The sequence below is a fragment of the Dipodomys merriami genome, unplaced genomic scaffold, assembly GCF_024711535.1.
Source record: "Dipodomys merriami isolate MVZ:Mamm:240054 unplaced genomic scaffold, mDipMer1.0.p SCAF_21, whole genome shotgun sequence".
Taxonomy (NCBI): Eukaryota; Metazoa; Chordata; class Mammalia; order Rodentia; family Heteromyidae; genus Dipodomys; species Dipodomys merriami.
Window position 1 is genome coordinate 26937495 of NW_027203493.1, and position 15293 is coordinate 26952787.

General features: G+C 37.4%; 1 protein-coding gene across 1 annotated transcript in view; it reads right to left on the bottom strand.

Moving 5' to 3' along the window:
• Prmt3 (protein arginine methyltransferase 3) overlaps positions 1 to 15293 on the bottom strand; it is a 96464-nt gene that overhangs the window by 74650 nt on the left and 6521 nt on the right. Inside the window, exons 6-8 of the mRNA XM_070032720.1 lie at positions 10201 to 10360; positions 9096 to 9231; positions 4063 to 4128 (exon numbers count right to left, since the gene is read on the bottom strand). Of these exons, the coding sequence (XP_069888821.1) occupies positions 4063 to 4128; positions 9096 to 9231; positions 10201 to 10360 (362 nt within the window). The remainder of the gene's footprint in view (positions 1 to 4062; positions 4129 to 9095; positions 9232 to 10200; positions 10361 to 15293) is intronic.

The window sequence follows — 15293 nt, forward strand, 5'->3', positions numbered from 1 at the left end:
AAAAAAAATTTTTTTTTTGTTTTGTGCCCATACTGGGGTTTTTATTTTTATTTTTATTTATTTATTTATTTTTGTCGGCTTTTCAGCTCAAGGCAAGTGCTATAACATTTGAGCCACTGCACCACTCCTGGCTTTTTCTGCTTATGTGGTGCTGAGGAATCAAACCTAGGGCCTCATGCATGCAAGGCAAGCACTCTACCACTGAGCCACCTTCCCAGCCCCCCATACTGGGCTTTTAACTCAGGCTGGCAGTTTAGTATTTGAGTTACACCTTCCAGCTTTTTGCTGGTAAATTGGAAATAAGAATTTTTGGATTTGTCTGAGTGGGCTAGCTTTAAACCATGATCTTCAGATCTTTGCCTTATGAGTAGCAAGTATTAGATATGGGCCACTGATAAGTGGCTAAATCTCTGCTGTTACAAAAACAAAGAGAGGAATCCTGCATCTCAGGATGCTGAGATGCAGAGGACTGCAATTCAAAGCCAGCAACTAGCAATCTATGAGATTCATCCTAATCATAAACACACACAGACATATGTTCATATACACACAAACATATGATTTAGTTGACTATAATGCAGTATATAAGAAATGAATTTCCATGGAGTAAAGCTTTTTAACAATTAATAGTTTAACAAAATGAATTGTCTAAAAGCTGAAATTTGAGAGGAAAGAGTAAATTGGAAAGGAATACATGAACGAAAAAGGAATGGGACAAATACAGCAAAAATCTTCAACGTACATATGTGATAAAGGTAGTGGGAGATGTGAAATGAGTCAGAGAATAGGGAACACATGGGATGAAGGAGAATGATGGGGAAATGATTCTAAGATGCACTGGACATGTCGAGGGACATGTTACATTATATTTCCTTGGACAACCTTTTTAAGTTCAGTAAAAAAATTTTTTTTAAGTAGAGAAAAACTGTATTGTTTTATATTTTTTAAAAATACTAGGGGCTGGGGAGGTGGCTCAGTGGTAGAGCGCTTGCCTTGCATGCCTGAGGCCCTGGGTTCGATTCCTCAGCACCACATAAGCAAAAAGAAAAAAGCCAAGCCAGAAGTGGCACTGTGGCTCAAGTGGTAGAGTGCTAGCCTTAAGCTGAAGAGCTGAAGGACAGTGCCCAGGCCCAGAATTCAGGCCCCATGACCAGACCCCCCCCCAAAAATATATATATATAAATAATTTCCTAATTTTATCTAACTGATTTGTAACAGGATAGTATCCTGTTACAGCAAACAAAAGAGGCACAAAAAATAAAAGGCCAATTCAGACACATCCCAAAGCAATATAAAAATCAGTACAACCTCCAATTTACTCACTGCTTCACTGTCATATAAACCCCATGAGGGAATCTTAGAGAAGTACCTTTTTAAAAAAGTTTTATTGTAAAGATGATGTACAGAGAGCAGTTAGTTACATAAGGTAGTGATTACATTTCTTGTCTAACTTGTTACCCCTTCCCTCATTTTTCTCCCTTTCTCTCTACCCCTCTTCCCCCAACAAGAGGTATAGATCATTTCCAACATATTGTCTTGTGAGTCTCGCTGTTGCATAGGCTCCCCCTTTGTCCTTTGTCTCACCTTTCCCTAGTTCTGATAAACATATATAAAATGCCCAGGGTACCAAAATTGAATGCAGTGACAACAGGGGATAAACCATAGGGGGGAAAACATAGAAGAAAGAGAAATCACATAGTACACTGAGAGCAACAACAGAAAAGAAAAACCTCTTGTGTCCATGTCTTGGGAGTTCATTCCACTTAGCATCATCTTACATGGTCATATGTGCACAGCTACTGAGCTATTCTGCTCAGCTGCTAAGATTATCCTAGATGTATACTAATTATTAGAAATAAGGGAGACCATGAAACCTATGTTTCTTTGGGCCTGGCTTACTTCACTTAATATGATTTTTTTCCAAGTCCTTCCATTTCCTTACAAATGGAGCTGTGTCATTCTTTCTGATGGAAGCATAGAATTCCATTGTGTGTGTGTATCACATTTTCTTGATCCACTCATTACTGAGGGGCATCTGGGTTGGTTTCATATCTTAGATATGGTAGCTTTAGTGGAGAAGTATCTTTTAAAATAGAGGTTAGAAGAAACAAAAACCTGGGGCTGGGAAGGTGGCTCAGTGGTAGAGTGCTTGCCTTGCGTGCCTGAGGCCCTGAGTTCAATTCCTCAGCATCACATAAGCCAAACAAAAAAAAAAAAAAAAAAAAGAAGAAGAAGAAGAAACAAAAACCTGGCATATTCATTGTGTCTGTATATGTATTATGTGTTTTTATTTTGGTTGATTGTGGGGCCTGAACTCTGGGCCTGGGTGCTGTCCCTCAGCATTTCAGCTCAAGGCTAGCACTCTACCACTTGAACTACAGTGCAACTTCCAGTTTTCTGGTAGTTTATTGGAGATAAGAGTCTCACAGACTTTCTTGACTGGGCTGGCTTTGAATCTCGATCTCAGCCTCCTTAGTAGCTAGGATTACAGGTATTAAGCCACCGGGCGCCCGGCATTTTTTTTTTTTTCTTAAAGTGAGAAGAGTGAAAAAATTCCCAAGCAAAAGTATGTAAATGGCAAAAATCATAATTCTTGAGAAAATTAGCGGACTGTTTCTAACAAGCAAAAATAAAAGAACAAACATGTCAGCGTAGCCAAGACAGTGAGGAAGCGGGGAGGGAGAGAGCAAGAGAAGAACAAATGGAAAGGATTCATAAGGAAGGTAGACTGAATGAAACAAATTTCCAGCATCAAAAGTCTATCATCTCTAAAATAAATGAGGTAGTACAACAGCTGCAAAATATAACGGTGTAGAATAGACCAAAACAATAACATATTTTTTAAAATCAGGCAAATAAATTCTACCTTATAATATTTAACCTAATTCTTTAATAACACCTTAAAATTATTGATTTTCAACTACTTAAAGCATACTAGAATAAAACTGGATTCATCTGACACATCTAAAATCACATAAGTTACTCTATATCATAAATATGGTTTGGGCAAAATTATTTGGATAAGTGAAGCCTAACTTTTGTCACTGTAATTAATGACTTTCTTTTCATTAATGATATTTTTGTTCTTTTGTGCCAGTACTAGATCTTGAACTCAGAGCCTGGGCACTGTCTCTAAACTTTTTTGCTCAAGGATAGAGCTCTATCACTTGAGCCATAGCTCCATTTCAAGTTTTTGGTTGGTTAGAAATAAGAGCCCAAGCCCAGAGTTCAAGGCCACGACCAACAACAACAACAAAAAGAAGTAAGAGTCTCACAGACTTCCTGTCTGAGCTGGATTTAAACTGGTAATTCTGAGATCCCCTCCTCCTGAGTAGCTAGAATTACAAGTGTGAGCCACAGGAACTTGGTTGCAATTAACTTTCAATTTAGGAAAACAACTATATTGGAAAGCAGTACCAATCAGTATTTCTTTTCAGGATCCTGCACCACAGGGCAGCACCATAAAGTTCTTCCATGAAATAAAGCTAGGGTATGGGCTGGGAAGGTGGCTCAGTGGTAGAGCGCTTGCCTTGCATGCTTGAGGCCCTGGGTTCGATTCCTCAGCACCACATAAGCAAAAAGAAAAAAGCTGGAAGTGACACTGTGGCAGAAGTGGTAGAGCACTAGCCTTGAGCTGAAGAGCTGAGGGACAGCGCCCAGGCCCACAGTTCAGGCCCACGACAGGAACCCCCCCCCAAAAAAAAAGAAAGAAAGAAAGAAAAAAGAAAGAAAGCTAGGGTAGCCTGTAATCCTAGCTACTCGGGAGGCTGAGATCTGAGGATTGAGGTTCAAAACCAGCCTGGGTAGGAAAGTGTGAGATTCTTATCTCTAATTAACCACCAGAAAACTGAAAGAGGCGCTGTGGTTCAAGTGGTAGAGCAGTCACCTTGAGCTGAAAAGCCCAAGGACAGTGCCCAGGCGGAGAGTTTAAGTCTCACAACCAAAAAAAAAAAAAAAAAAAAAAAAGGCAAGCAAGCAAGCTAGGTTGAAATAAATCAACTGCTATATAATAATGAGCAAAGGAAGGACTTCTACCACTCAAGAATAGCCTATACTACTCACCTTATCTTTGAAGATATGTGCATTTTGGTATATAAAATCTCTGTAGCTTTCTGTTCGTACTCTGTCCTGTTAGAAAGAACAAAACATTGTGTTTACAGGTACACGTGGAACAATTAAAATTTTTAGGAATATATTTGCTATTTGTTCACATACTACTAGTTTCCACAGCTTTTTGCATAGAAAACCAAGTTTAAGGTTTTGGTTTTTAAGACAAAAATATAGAATAAGATTAGCAATAACGAAGCATTTATTCTGAAAGCATCATTGAAAGTCAAAACCACTTATGTTCAAAACACACGTTTTTCTCTTAGAAGAGTGCACTATCATCCTGTGACTTTAAATCATCTTAAAAAGGTCCAAGAATGGCCGGGCGCTGGTGGCTCACGCCTGTAATCCTAGCTACTCAGGAGGCTGAGATCTAAGGATCGAGGTTCAAAGCCAGCCCGGGCAGGAGAGACCATGAGACTCCTATCTCCAATAAAAAACCAGAAAACCAGAAGTGGCGCTATAGCTCAAGTGATAGAGCTGAAGAGCTTGAGCTGAAGAGCTGAGGGACAGCGCCCAGGCCCAGAGTTCAAGCCCCACGCCAACCAAAAAAAAAAAAGGTCCAAGAATGTAAAGCATGAATCCCTGCACCAAAGCTCCATTAAAACAAGTGAAAGAAGAAACAAAATAATGTAACAATAAATAAATAAATAAATAAATAAATGTAGCAGGCACATTTGAAAGCAGAATCGAATGCTTCTCTGAGAAAATCATTCCCAGCACCTATCTGATTAATAATCCTATTTTTTTTTTTTACTAAAAACTTCTAAAGGAAATGCTTAAATTTCTAAAGGAAGTGACACTTAAATGCCTGAAAGCCTAAAAGTAAATCATTTAACCCCCACAGCCCACATTATGAACGTCTCTGCACTGAAACCCCATTTAAACTGTGAACAAGGCAGGCACTAAAAATCTTCACCTGTACACTTATGTATGTCAGGAACAACTGATTCCTGAAGATGAGACACATACAGACTGCTAATTACATTCCTTGGGACTGATGCCAAGGAAGTAAAATACAACTATGATTAAAAAAAATAAAAATAAGGGCTGGGAAGGTGGCTCAGTGGTAGAGTGCTTGCCTTGCATGCATGAAGCCCTGGGTTCGATTCCTCAGCACCACATAAGCAAAAAGCAAAAATAAATAAATAAATAAATAAATCTCACAAAATGAAAAAAGTTCTAATTTGAGCTTTCACACTTAGATAAAAAGAAAATACACTCAACCGTCTATATCTGTGCATTTCATTTTCATGCATTCACCCAATTACAGATGAAAAATATTTCAAATTGCATCTATGCTGAACAAATACAGGCTTTTCTTGTCATTATTCCCTAACAATACAATACAATGCTATCTACACAGAATCTATTTTGTATTAGTAAGTACTGTAATGTAGGGACAATTTTAAAGCATACAACAGGATGCATGTCACTTATATGTAAACACTGGACCACACTATATAATGAACTTGAGTAATCTGCAGACTTTAGCATCCTTAGGGTCTTAGAACCAATCCCCCAAGCGTACCAACAGTCACCTGCAGTGTTATGCTACTCAAATTATAACCCTCAAAAACATCTTTATACCAATATTTATACATTTTTTTAAAACATAAAGGAGAGATCTTGAAAGGCAAGTTATTTACTTATTTATAAAATGTAATACTCAGAATTCTATGCTTTCTCATTATTATTTCAGTTGTTTTACAAGAAAACGTTATTCAAGCTTATTATATCTTTCCCTTTAATTCTAGTTTTTTGTTGTTGTTGTTGTTTTTGCCAGTCCTGGGACTTGAATTCAGGGCCTGGGCAATGTCCTTGAGCCTCTCTGTGCTCAAGGCAAGCACTTCACCACATCTGGCCTTTTCTGTTTGTGTGGTACTGAGGAATTGAACCCAGAGTGCTTCATGCATGCTAGACAAGCACTCTACCACTAAGCCACATTCCCAGCCCCTTAATTCTAGTTTTTAAAAGTTACACTAAAAATTATTAAACAAATGTATGTAAACACTCATGGTCTAATTTTTAAATGGTCCTTTTCAAAGCCTAACTTCACAGATTTTTACTTATATTCTTTGCACTGGAAAATGGTGATTTTTGCTGAAGAAACAATATGTACAACGGTGAGCATCAGTCATGAATGCAGTCACCTGGAAAGCTCTCACCGATCACCTGCCTTACCACTGCCCTGCTTAATCAATAGAGCCCTAACGGCTGTCCTGGCTCCATGCACGGCTGCCCAGCTAAGCTGCAATCCTTCATGTGGTTCTTTCTATAGATTCATCTGTTTTTGTTCTTATGCTTATCCAGGTATAATGAATACCAGTGCTTTGTATCTAACATAGCTTCAGCTTAGAGACTGATTTTTTTTTTTGCAAGAGTGTGAAATGCAAGCAAATTCACAATTACCTTTCATAATCAATTCTAAAAATTTATTCCAACAAAAGATTAAGATGTCAATGCAAACACCAAAGAAATAAAAGATCTTTAATTCCAATGTATTAAAACTAACAAACAAATGAACTAGAACTCTAATTATATTTTAACGGGTCATGAAGTCCTTGGACTCCAAATATAAAAACAGGTAAGCATGAGGCTAAAGGCAAGAAAAGGGAATATACTCTAAATTTTATACATGCGAATAAAAGAATACTTTTAATGTACAGGCTCATGAAGGTGGACTGAAAGCATGAGTCAGCTGCAGACATGAAGTAAGACTGTAGTAGTAAAAAACTACTAAAATTTCAAATTATTACAGAACACTATAATATGTGATACATGCACACACAGGATGGCTTCCCACAGAAAAAAAGACAATGATGCATCTTACATTCATAATGTTAGTCAACAACAGCTCTTCGACAAAAAGGACAAAGGAGAACTTTTTAAAGTTTACATATTCTATCCCCCTATAAATGATATCTTAGACCTTCCAAACAAAACAGAGACCAGTTTGCTTTACTTTAGCCACTGTATTACTTAGCAAAATAAAGCAGTCTTTTTTTAATGAAATATATCCCTACTTGCTATGAACACTGAAGTCATCACCAAGAGGTAATTACATTGTATGACAGGTGATTCTAGCAAAGGACAAGGATGGTACTAGAACTTCTGAAGTCTGTTGCACATCAAAAACACTTGCACGATAGTCAAGTGTGCATATCCTCTAGTTACTGCTGTAAGTATTAAGTGTTCAGGATAGAAATGTGTAATTGCTCACAATGAATTTCCCTCATGATTACACTGAAACCACTCATACCTACTAGTGATATGTGTAGACTTGCCTGAAAACAACTCAAGTGCTAAATGCATCATGGCATTTACCTAGATTTAAGATGGCAAAGGTAGATTTTTTTTCAAGGTAATAAAGCTAATAAAATTAGCTTTAAAAAATATCTGAGACAAGACAGAATGAACAACAAGAAAATAAGTAAATTTCTTCTCTTTTTTATTTTGTACCAGTCCTAAGGCTTAAATTCAGGGCCTGGGTGCTGCTCCTGAGCTCTTTTGTTCAAGGCTAACACTACCAATTGAGCCACAGCACCACTTTCAGCTTTTTAGTGGTTAATTGGAGATAAGATTCTCTTAGGTTTTTTCTGCCTAGGATGGCTTTGAACCACGATCCTCGTATCTCAGCCTCCTAAGTAGGATTATAGGTGTGAGCCACTGGCTCCTGGCACACCCAACATAAATTTCTTTTAAATAAGTTCACCTGACTTAAATCAATTTACGACATAGAAAACACCTGATATTTATAATGCAATGCCATTAGTAATGATATGATATTGCTTTAAAAAAACTCCACAAATATAAACAGTATAAATCAGCAAACCTCTACTCTACAAAACTGACTCAACAAAACTTCTAACATGTAATTAAATATGCCTAGTTAATTAAGATCCATGTTTCAGGAAAATTAGATCTTAAAGTTTACATTAAATAAGATGAGCTTTAAAGAAAGGACTTAGGAAGGTCATTGGGTTCACTTTAAGAAAACTGAAGATGCCAATCTAAATCCCCAGAGATAAACACCTAAAATTTACGGAAATTTTTTCAATCTAACTTTTATTTTATACTTTACATTTTATATTAACTTTTATTTTATCTCACAATCTAACTTTTATATATGTTATAACTTTTATTTTTAGTTTTACTGAATTAGAAATGTTACTATAATTTTAGGGCTAGAAATGTGGTTCAACGGTATTATCCCAGCCTAGCAACCACAAGACCCTGAGTAGAAACCTCAATATGACAAAGAAAAAACAAAAACCTTGTTATTTTAACATATAATATTTGATGAAACATACATATGAATTAAAATAACTAGATTTAAATGACGACTAATTTAGCATATATTTGTATACATCAATGTCAAGTATAAAAGTCGTGCCATAAAAATTGTGAAAATTGGGCTGGGAAGGTGGCTCAGTGGTAGAGCGCCTGCCTGGAATGCATGGGGCCCTGAGTTCGATTCCTCAGCACTACGTAAGCAAAAAGAAAAAAGCCAGAAGTGGTGCTGTGGCTCAAGTGGTAGAGCGCTAGCCTTGAAGGGCTGAGGGACAGCACCCAGGGCCAGAGTTCAGTTCTCACAACTGGACCCCCCCAAAAAACAAAAACATTGTGAAAATTATTTATAATTAAACATTATGTCAAAGAATTATTTGCCAGTGTAAGTTAAAACACTAAAACTAATCATTTAATTCCCATGTTAAAAAACAAGGGTATAGTTGAATTTCTATTTAATAGATTCACTTGAAACAATTAAAATGATACGTTGCTTTTTATCAAGGTTAAAAAAAAGACTCCATAATAAAGAGTAAAAATGACATTAAATAAAATCTACAATGACTTCAATCTTTTCACCTCAAGATCAGCTATTTAAGCACCAGAAATTTAAAAGGCCTAAAATACAAATCAAAAAGAGCAGTTTCCACATATTTCTTCATTCATATGAACTTGGTTTATCTGTGCACTTTTCTAACCTTTAGCATTTCTTCATGTATCCCATAATGCCCGTAGGAGCTGAAATAAACACCATCCTCATCCTCCTGGAGGTCTGCAATGGCAGTAGAGCAGGTTCTGACATCTGCGTTCATCACAAAATCCTGAGCAAATTGTCTGTAATCAATTTGAAATACACCCTTGAGACAGGTTTATTGGACCATGAAAAAAGGAAAGGCCTAGAGGTTGGGGAAGAGGAAAGGGGAGGGGTGGCTGTTAGAGTCCATCTTAAGCAACTCAATGCTCCCCCTGCTGGATCTTAAGAAATAGACTCCCAAACCCTAAGGGTGAACATTCAGTTCCTCTGCCAATCACAACAGCAATGTGACTGGTTCCTAGTTTATAAAAAAATAATAAAAATAAAAATAAAAATCCAGAAACCAGGAAGGGGAATTAAATTGACTACTTTTTTTCATGCAGGGCACTCTGGCAAACCATCAAATGGGTACTCATAGCTTATAAACCCAACAAGCAAACAGCTTTGAGGTAAACCAGTAAGAAATGTAGACTATCTCTACTTTTGAAAACTTAAGATGGGAAAATTAAAGTGAAGAAACCAACTGGAATATAAAATTAAAGGAAAGGCATTAGCTAGGTACTGATGGGTCCAGCCTGTAATACTAGTGACTCGGGAGACTGAGATCTGAGGATTGCAGTTTGAAGCTTCCTGGACAGGAAAGTCCATGAGACTCTTGTCTCCAAGTAACTAGCAAAAAGCTGGAAGCAGAGTTATGGCTCAATTGGTAGAGCACCACCAGGTGTGAGCAATAAAATTCAGGGACAGGGCCCAGGCTCTGATCACAAGCCTAGTAATGGCACAAAAAATAAAAATAAAAAAGGAATTATCAAAGCCATTCAAGAGGATAACATCCGTCAGAAACATAACCATTAGTAAACAGCATTTATGAAGTATGTGATATTAATCAACTATATCCATATTACATGAAAATGCTATATATCTTTAGTGCTACTAAATTTAATAAATATATTTTGCTTTCCAAAAAACACAATGTTCTGTAGTCTACCTTCCCACCAGCAATGGGAGTTGAGAAAGCTAAACAATTTTCTGTAAAACTGATAAATTACTTCATTCTTTGCAGATCCTCCCGTGCTCTAGCTAATGCAGCTTCGGCAGATAGCGCCCTGGCTTCCATATGTTTCAATTTCTCAACAACAGATGTACTGTCACTGAGTCCATTGGGATACGAGAATGGGACAGACATAGGCTCATAGAGATCTTCTACATCTAAAGAAATAAACAGATATCATTATCAGGACATCCTATAATAATGACTATAAATATTATCTTCAGAATAAATTTGTTCTAAGTGCCCATTATCATCCCAGCAAAAGTACTTTTCAATATTTAACATCCATATGATGCCGGTGTAAGTTTTTCATCATTTAGTTAAATGGAACATATATGTGTATTAATTATACAGAAGCAAAAGAAGTAGAAAACAGCAGCAAAGAAAAAAACCCTCTCAAACAGCCAATTTCCCTAGTAACAAAGCTACGGAATATCTCAGACATTCCTTCAGAGAGATCTGCCATTTGCAATTACATGGCTGAATAATATTATGTCATGAAATATGCCAGACAGAGAATGACAAAATACTACATGATTTCACTTAATCATCAAGTCTAAAATGACAAAACACCATATGATCTCACTTACATGTGAAATCTAAAAAACACCTCACAGAGTGAAGGATAGTGATCATTAGGGCTAAGAGTCAGAAGGACTATAGAGATGTACATGATGAATAGGGTCTGGACATCTCATCTACCACATAGTGATGACAGTGAACACTGCTAGAGTCTATGCTTGTAATATGCTAAGCTAGCAGGTCTAGTACTCTCATCAGACACAAGAAAATGCTCTGGGAAGTGATGAATACTGATTAAATTGATGGTGGTAATAATTTCACAATATATACACCACATTCTAACATTGCATATCATAAATGCACATAATTTTCAAATACTTAACAAAGGTGAAGAAAAATATATTCCTTTGGGCTAGGAGTGTCGCTCAAATGTGAAAACTGCCTGCCTAGAAAGCACACAAAGCCTCGGGTTCAGCTCCCAGTAACATAAAAAACAAAAAGATGATAATGCTGTTTTCCTCAACTTAGGGACATGCTTGCTAGACACATGCTCTACCATATGAGCCATACTCATAGCAAAAAAAAAAAAAAAAGGTATTCCTTAAAACCAGAGTGTACATGAAGACTTCTATACATTCATTAACTTCATCCTGAGCACAGTGGAGTGGCATCTATCTACATACTGACATTACTGATACTGCAAAATATCCAAATGCTAATACTAAAATTATCATAAATTCTCTTGTAGAAAGAAAACACTAGCTGGGTACTGGTGGCTCACGCCTATAATCCTAGCTCCTCAGGAGGCTGAGATCTGAGGATTGAGGTTCAAAGCCAGCCCAGGCAGGAAAGTCACTGAGACTCTTATCTCCAATTAACCACCAGAAAACCAGAAGTGGTGCTGTGGCTCAAGTGGTAGAGCAATCACTTTGAGCTGAAGAGCTGAGGGACCCAAGGCCTAGAATTCAAGCCTCACAACTGACCCTCCCCCCTCTACCCCCCCCCCCCAAAAATAATAACACTAGAAGCAAAAGCTAAATAGCTGGTGAGTTTTACAAAATTTCAACTAGATTTAGTGGTCTTTCAGGTCAACTTAATGCAAGAAATGGTAACAATTGCATATTTATTTTCTCTTCAAATGTAGCACTACAGAAATAACTTCAAAAACAAAAAAAACATGTCCAGGTTTTAGTTGTGATTCCCTAAAGATACTTCAGGGTTGGAATGAAGTAGCTAAGCTTACCAAGGAGAAAGGCCCCAACTTGAACTCCTGACACAAAAATAGTGCAATGTGTCACTAACTTCTAATCTCTGTCTGCCATAGAATACCAAGTTACTGAGTTAGTTATTCATTCACCAAAATTTAATGAACACAACAAAATGTTTCCAAACTATTTAGTTATTTAACACCAGTGTGTTTTACTTCCTTACTATAGTCCTCACTTTTTTTTTCTTTTTTTTTTTTTTTGCCAATGCCTGAACTCTGGGCCTGGGTGTTGTCCTTCAGCTCTTCAGCTCGAGGCTAGCGCTCTACCACTTGAGCCACAGCACCACTCCCTGATTTTTTCTGCTTGTGTTGCTGAGGAATCGAACCCAGGGCCTCATGCATACAAGGCAAGCACTCTACCACTGAGCCACCTTCCCAGCCCCTAGCCCTCATTTTTTAAATTTGTTTTGAAATTTTTTCAAGCCTGACACCTATGACTCATGCCTATAATTCTAGTTATTCAGGAGGCTGAGATCTGAGAATCATGATTCAAAGCCAGCCCAGGAAGGAAAGTCCGTGAGACTCTTACCCTCAATTAAGCACCAAGTTGCCAGAAGTGGAGCTGTTGTTCAAGTGGTAGAACACTAGCTTTGAGCACAAAAGCTGAGGGACAGGGTCCAGCCCTGTGCTCGAACACAAGGACTGGCACCAAAAGAAAAAAAAATCTTCAAACTGGTTTTTGTTTTAGGTTCTGGTACAATAAAAATCTGTCCTGGTAACAGTTTTTTAATAATTTGTAGCTATTTTATTAATTTATTAGTAACTTTATTGAAATTAAATTAATAATTTTTGTGCCAGTCTTGGGGCTTGAACTTGGGGCCTGGGTACTGTCCCTGAGCTCTTTTGCTCAAGACTACACTCTACCACTCGAACTACAGCTCTACTTCTGCCTTTTTGTGGTTAACTGGAAATAAGAATCTCTCAGAAGTTTCCTGCCCAGGCTGGCTTCAAACCATGATCCTCAGATATCAGCTTCCTAAGAAGCTCAGATTACAGGCATGAGCCACCAGCACTCAGCTTTACATGAATAATTTATTAATTAACTGATTACTTTGACATTTATCGATATTTTGTTTATTGGAATTCAAGGACTTGCACTTTTAAGTTAAGCAGGAACTCTAACCCTAGAGCTACAGCCTTAGCCCTTTCTGCTTTAGGTTATTTTTCTGATATGGTCTTTGCTTAGGTTGGCCTTGAACTCCAATCATCCACTTTGCCTTCTGAGCAGCTAGAATTACAGGCATGAATCACTGTGTCCAGCCTTGTAGCAATCAGTCATTAAAGGTTAAGCTTTGAAAAATAAATTTAAAGGAGAGATGATTGAGTATATATGAAGAGTAGCAAATATCCTTTTCGGATTTGCCTTCTCCTATTTAGCATTATGCTTTAAGTATCAATCTGTTTGTTTCAGTTCTATACTAATTTAGCTATCTTTACATTTTCAAAAGCAAACACTTAGCACATATTTGATATATACTGAAAGCAAGTGGAGGTAGAATGGCTGGTGATTATGCGTAGAGCCAGGGGAATGACAAATTTATATCAACTTTTTCTCCAACAAATGACAAATTGTTACCAAATGCAGGCATTGCACATAACACCATCCCTACTTCTAGCTCTACTTCATTTAATATACATTTCATATAGATGTCTTCATTTATTAATAACAATACATTGTCAGCCAGACCCTGCTGGTTCGTGCCAGTAATCTTACCTACTCAGGAGGCTGAGTTTAGGAGGGTCCTAGTTCAAGTTGAGCTCAGACAAAAAATTCATGTGACTCCCATCTTAACCAATAGCTAGGCAAAGAAGAAGACACCTATCATCTCAGCTATTCAGGGGGCCAAGATCAGGAAGGCCGTGGTTACGGGCCAGCATATCCAAAAGAAGTTCATAAGATTCCATCTCAACAACAACAAAAAACAACTGGCCATGGTGATGGCATGTCTGTCAACCCAACTACAAAGAGAATAAAATAAGATCAAGGTTCAGGCTAATCTGAGCAAAAACTGAGATTATTTTCCTAAAGATAAGCAGAGTAGAAAGGGTTGCTGCTGTGGCCCAAGTGGCAGAGAGCATACCTAGTAAGCACAAAGACTTGCTTTCTAATTTCTAACACACACATGCACACATATACACACACAGAGTAAATTCTCCTTTACTAACCATTTACCCTGTGTCAGATACTGTACAAAAGTATTTTTTGCAAAAATATTTTATATTGTGTATCATTACAATTGCTTTATAAATTAAAATTAAAGGTTAAAATAAACTGAGTTTATAAACCTATATAGAGTGAACAGTTCCACACTGATATGTATCCACAGTAAAATACATAGTGCTCACTGGCCACTGGTAGTTCACATCTGTAATACTAACTACTTAGGAGGCTGAGATCTGAGGATCAAAGTTCGAATCCAACCTGGGCAGGAAAGTCCAATAAAGGCTCTCATGTCCAATAAATGACTCAGAAAAAGCCAGAAGTGGCATTGTGGCTCAAGTGGTAGAGCGCTAGCCTTGAGCAAAAGAAGCTCAGGGGCAGTGCCTAGGCCCTGAGCTCAAGCCCAAGGTTCAGCAAAAAAAAATAAAAAATAAAAAACCACCAAAAAACCCCACAGTACTCACTATATATCATTCATCTCAATAACCACTTCTTCTGAGCTGTAGGAACTTTTCTACTTCTCATGACATTCATCATATTCTCCCTTATGTTAAAACTGTAGTACAGACATTAAAAACCCAAAACCAAAAACAACCCATACCAGATTGAGCCCTCCTAGTGAGAGGACCATGAGTTTCTTTCTGCTCTTAAGTTTAATATACTAATTCCATACTCTGAGTATTCAGTGATTTGAATGTAAGAAGTTATGAAGAACACCTATTAGGCATTTTTCCATTTATCAAAGAGATTACTTCTGAGAAGTGATATTAAAAACAAATGTCCAAATGGAGCTAGAAAATTTTAGAGCTAGAAATTCTAGAAACCTAGCAATAATTGTTCATGGGTACAGAAAGCTTTTAGTGCTTTTTCTAAGGTTACACAGTTCCTAAAACTACAGTGTGCTACTCCCCAGTACACCATGCCACACAATTCAATAGCAACTTCCCAAGGAAATGAGAGGTAAGAACCAAGTAACTGCTCAAATATACACTGTGAAATTATGGTCACTTCAGGTCCATCTCTTCTGATTGGTATAAGAAGTATGGAAAAAAGACAACAATCAGGAAAAGAATATAGGATTTCATTCCTACAGATTAGATTGACAAACTGTAAGACATCAGCAGAATTTCCACAGGCCTCC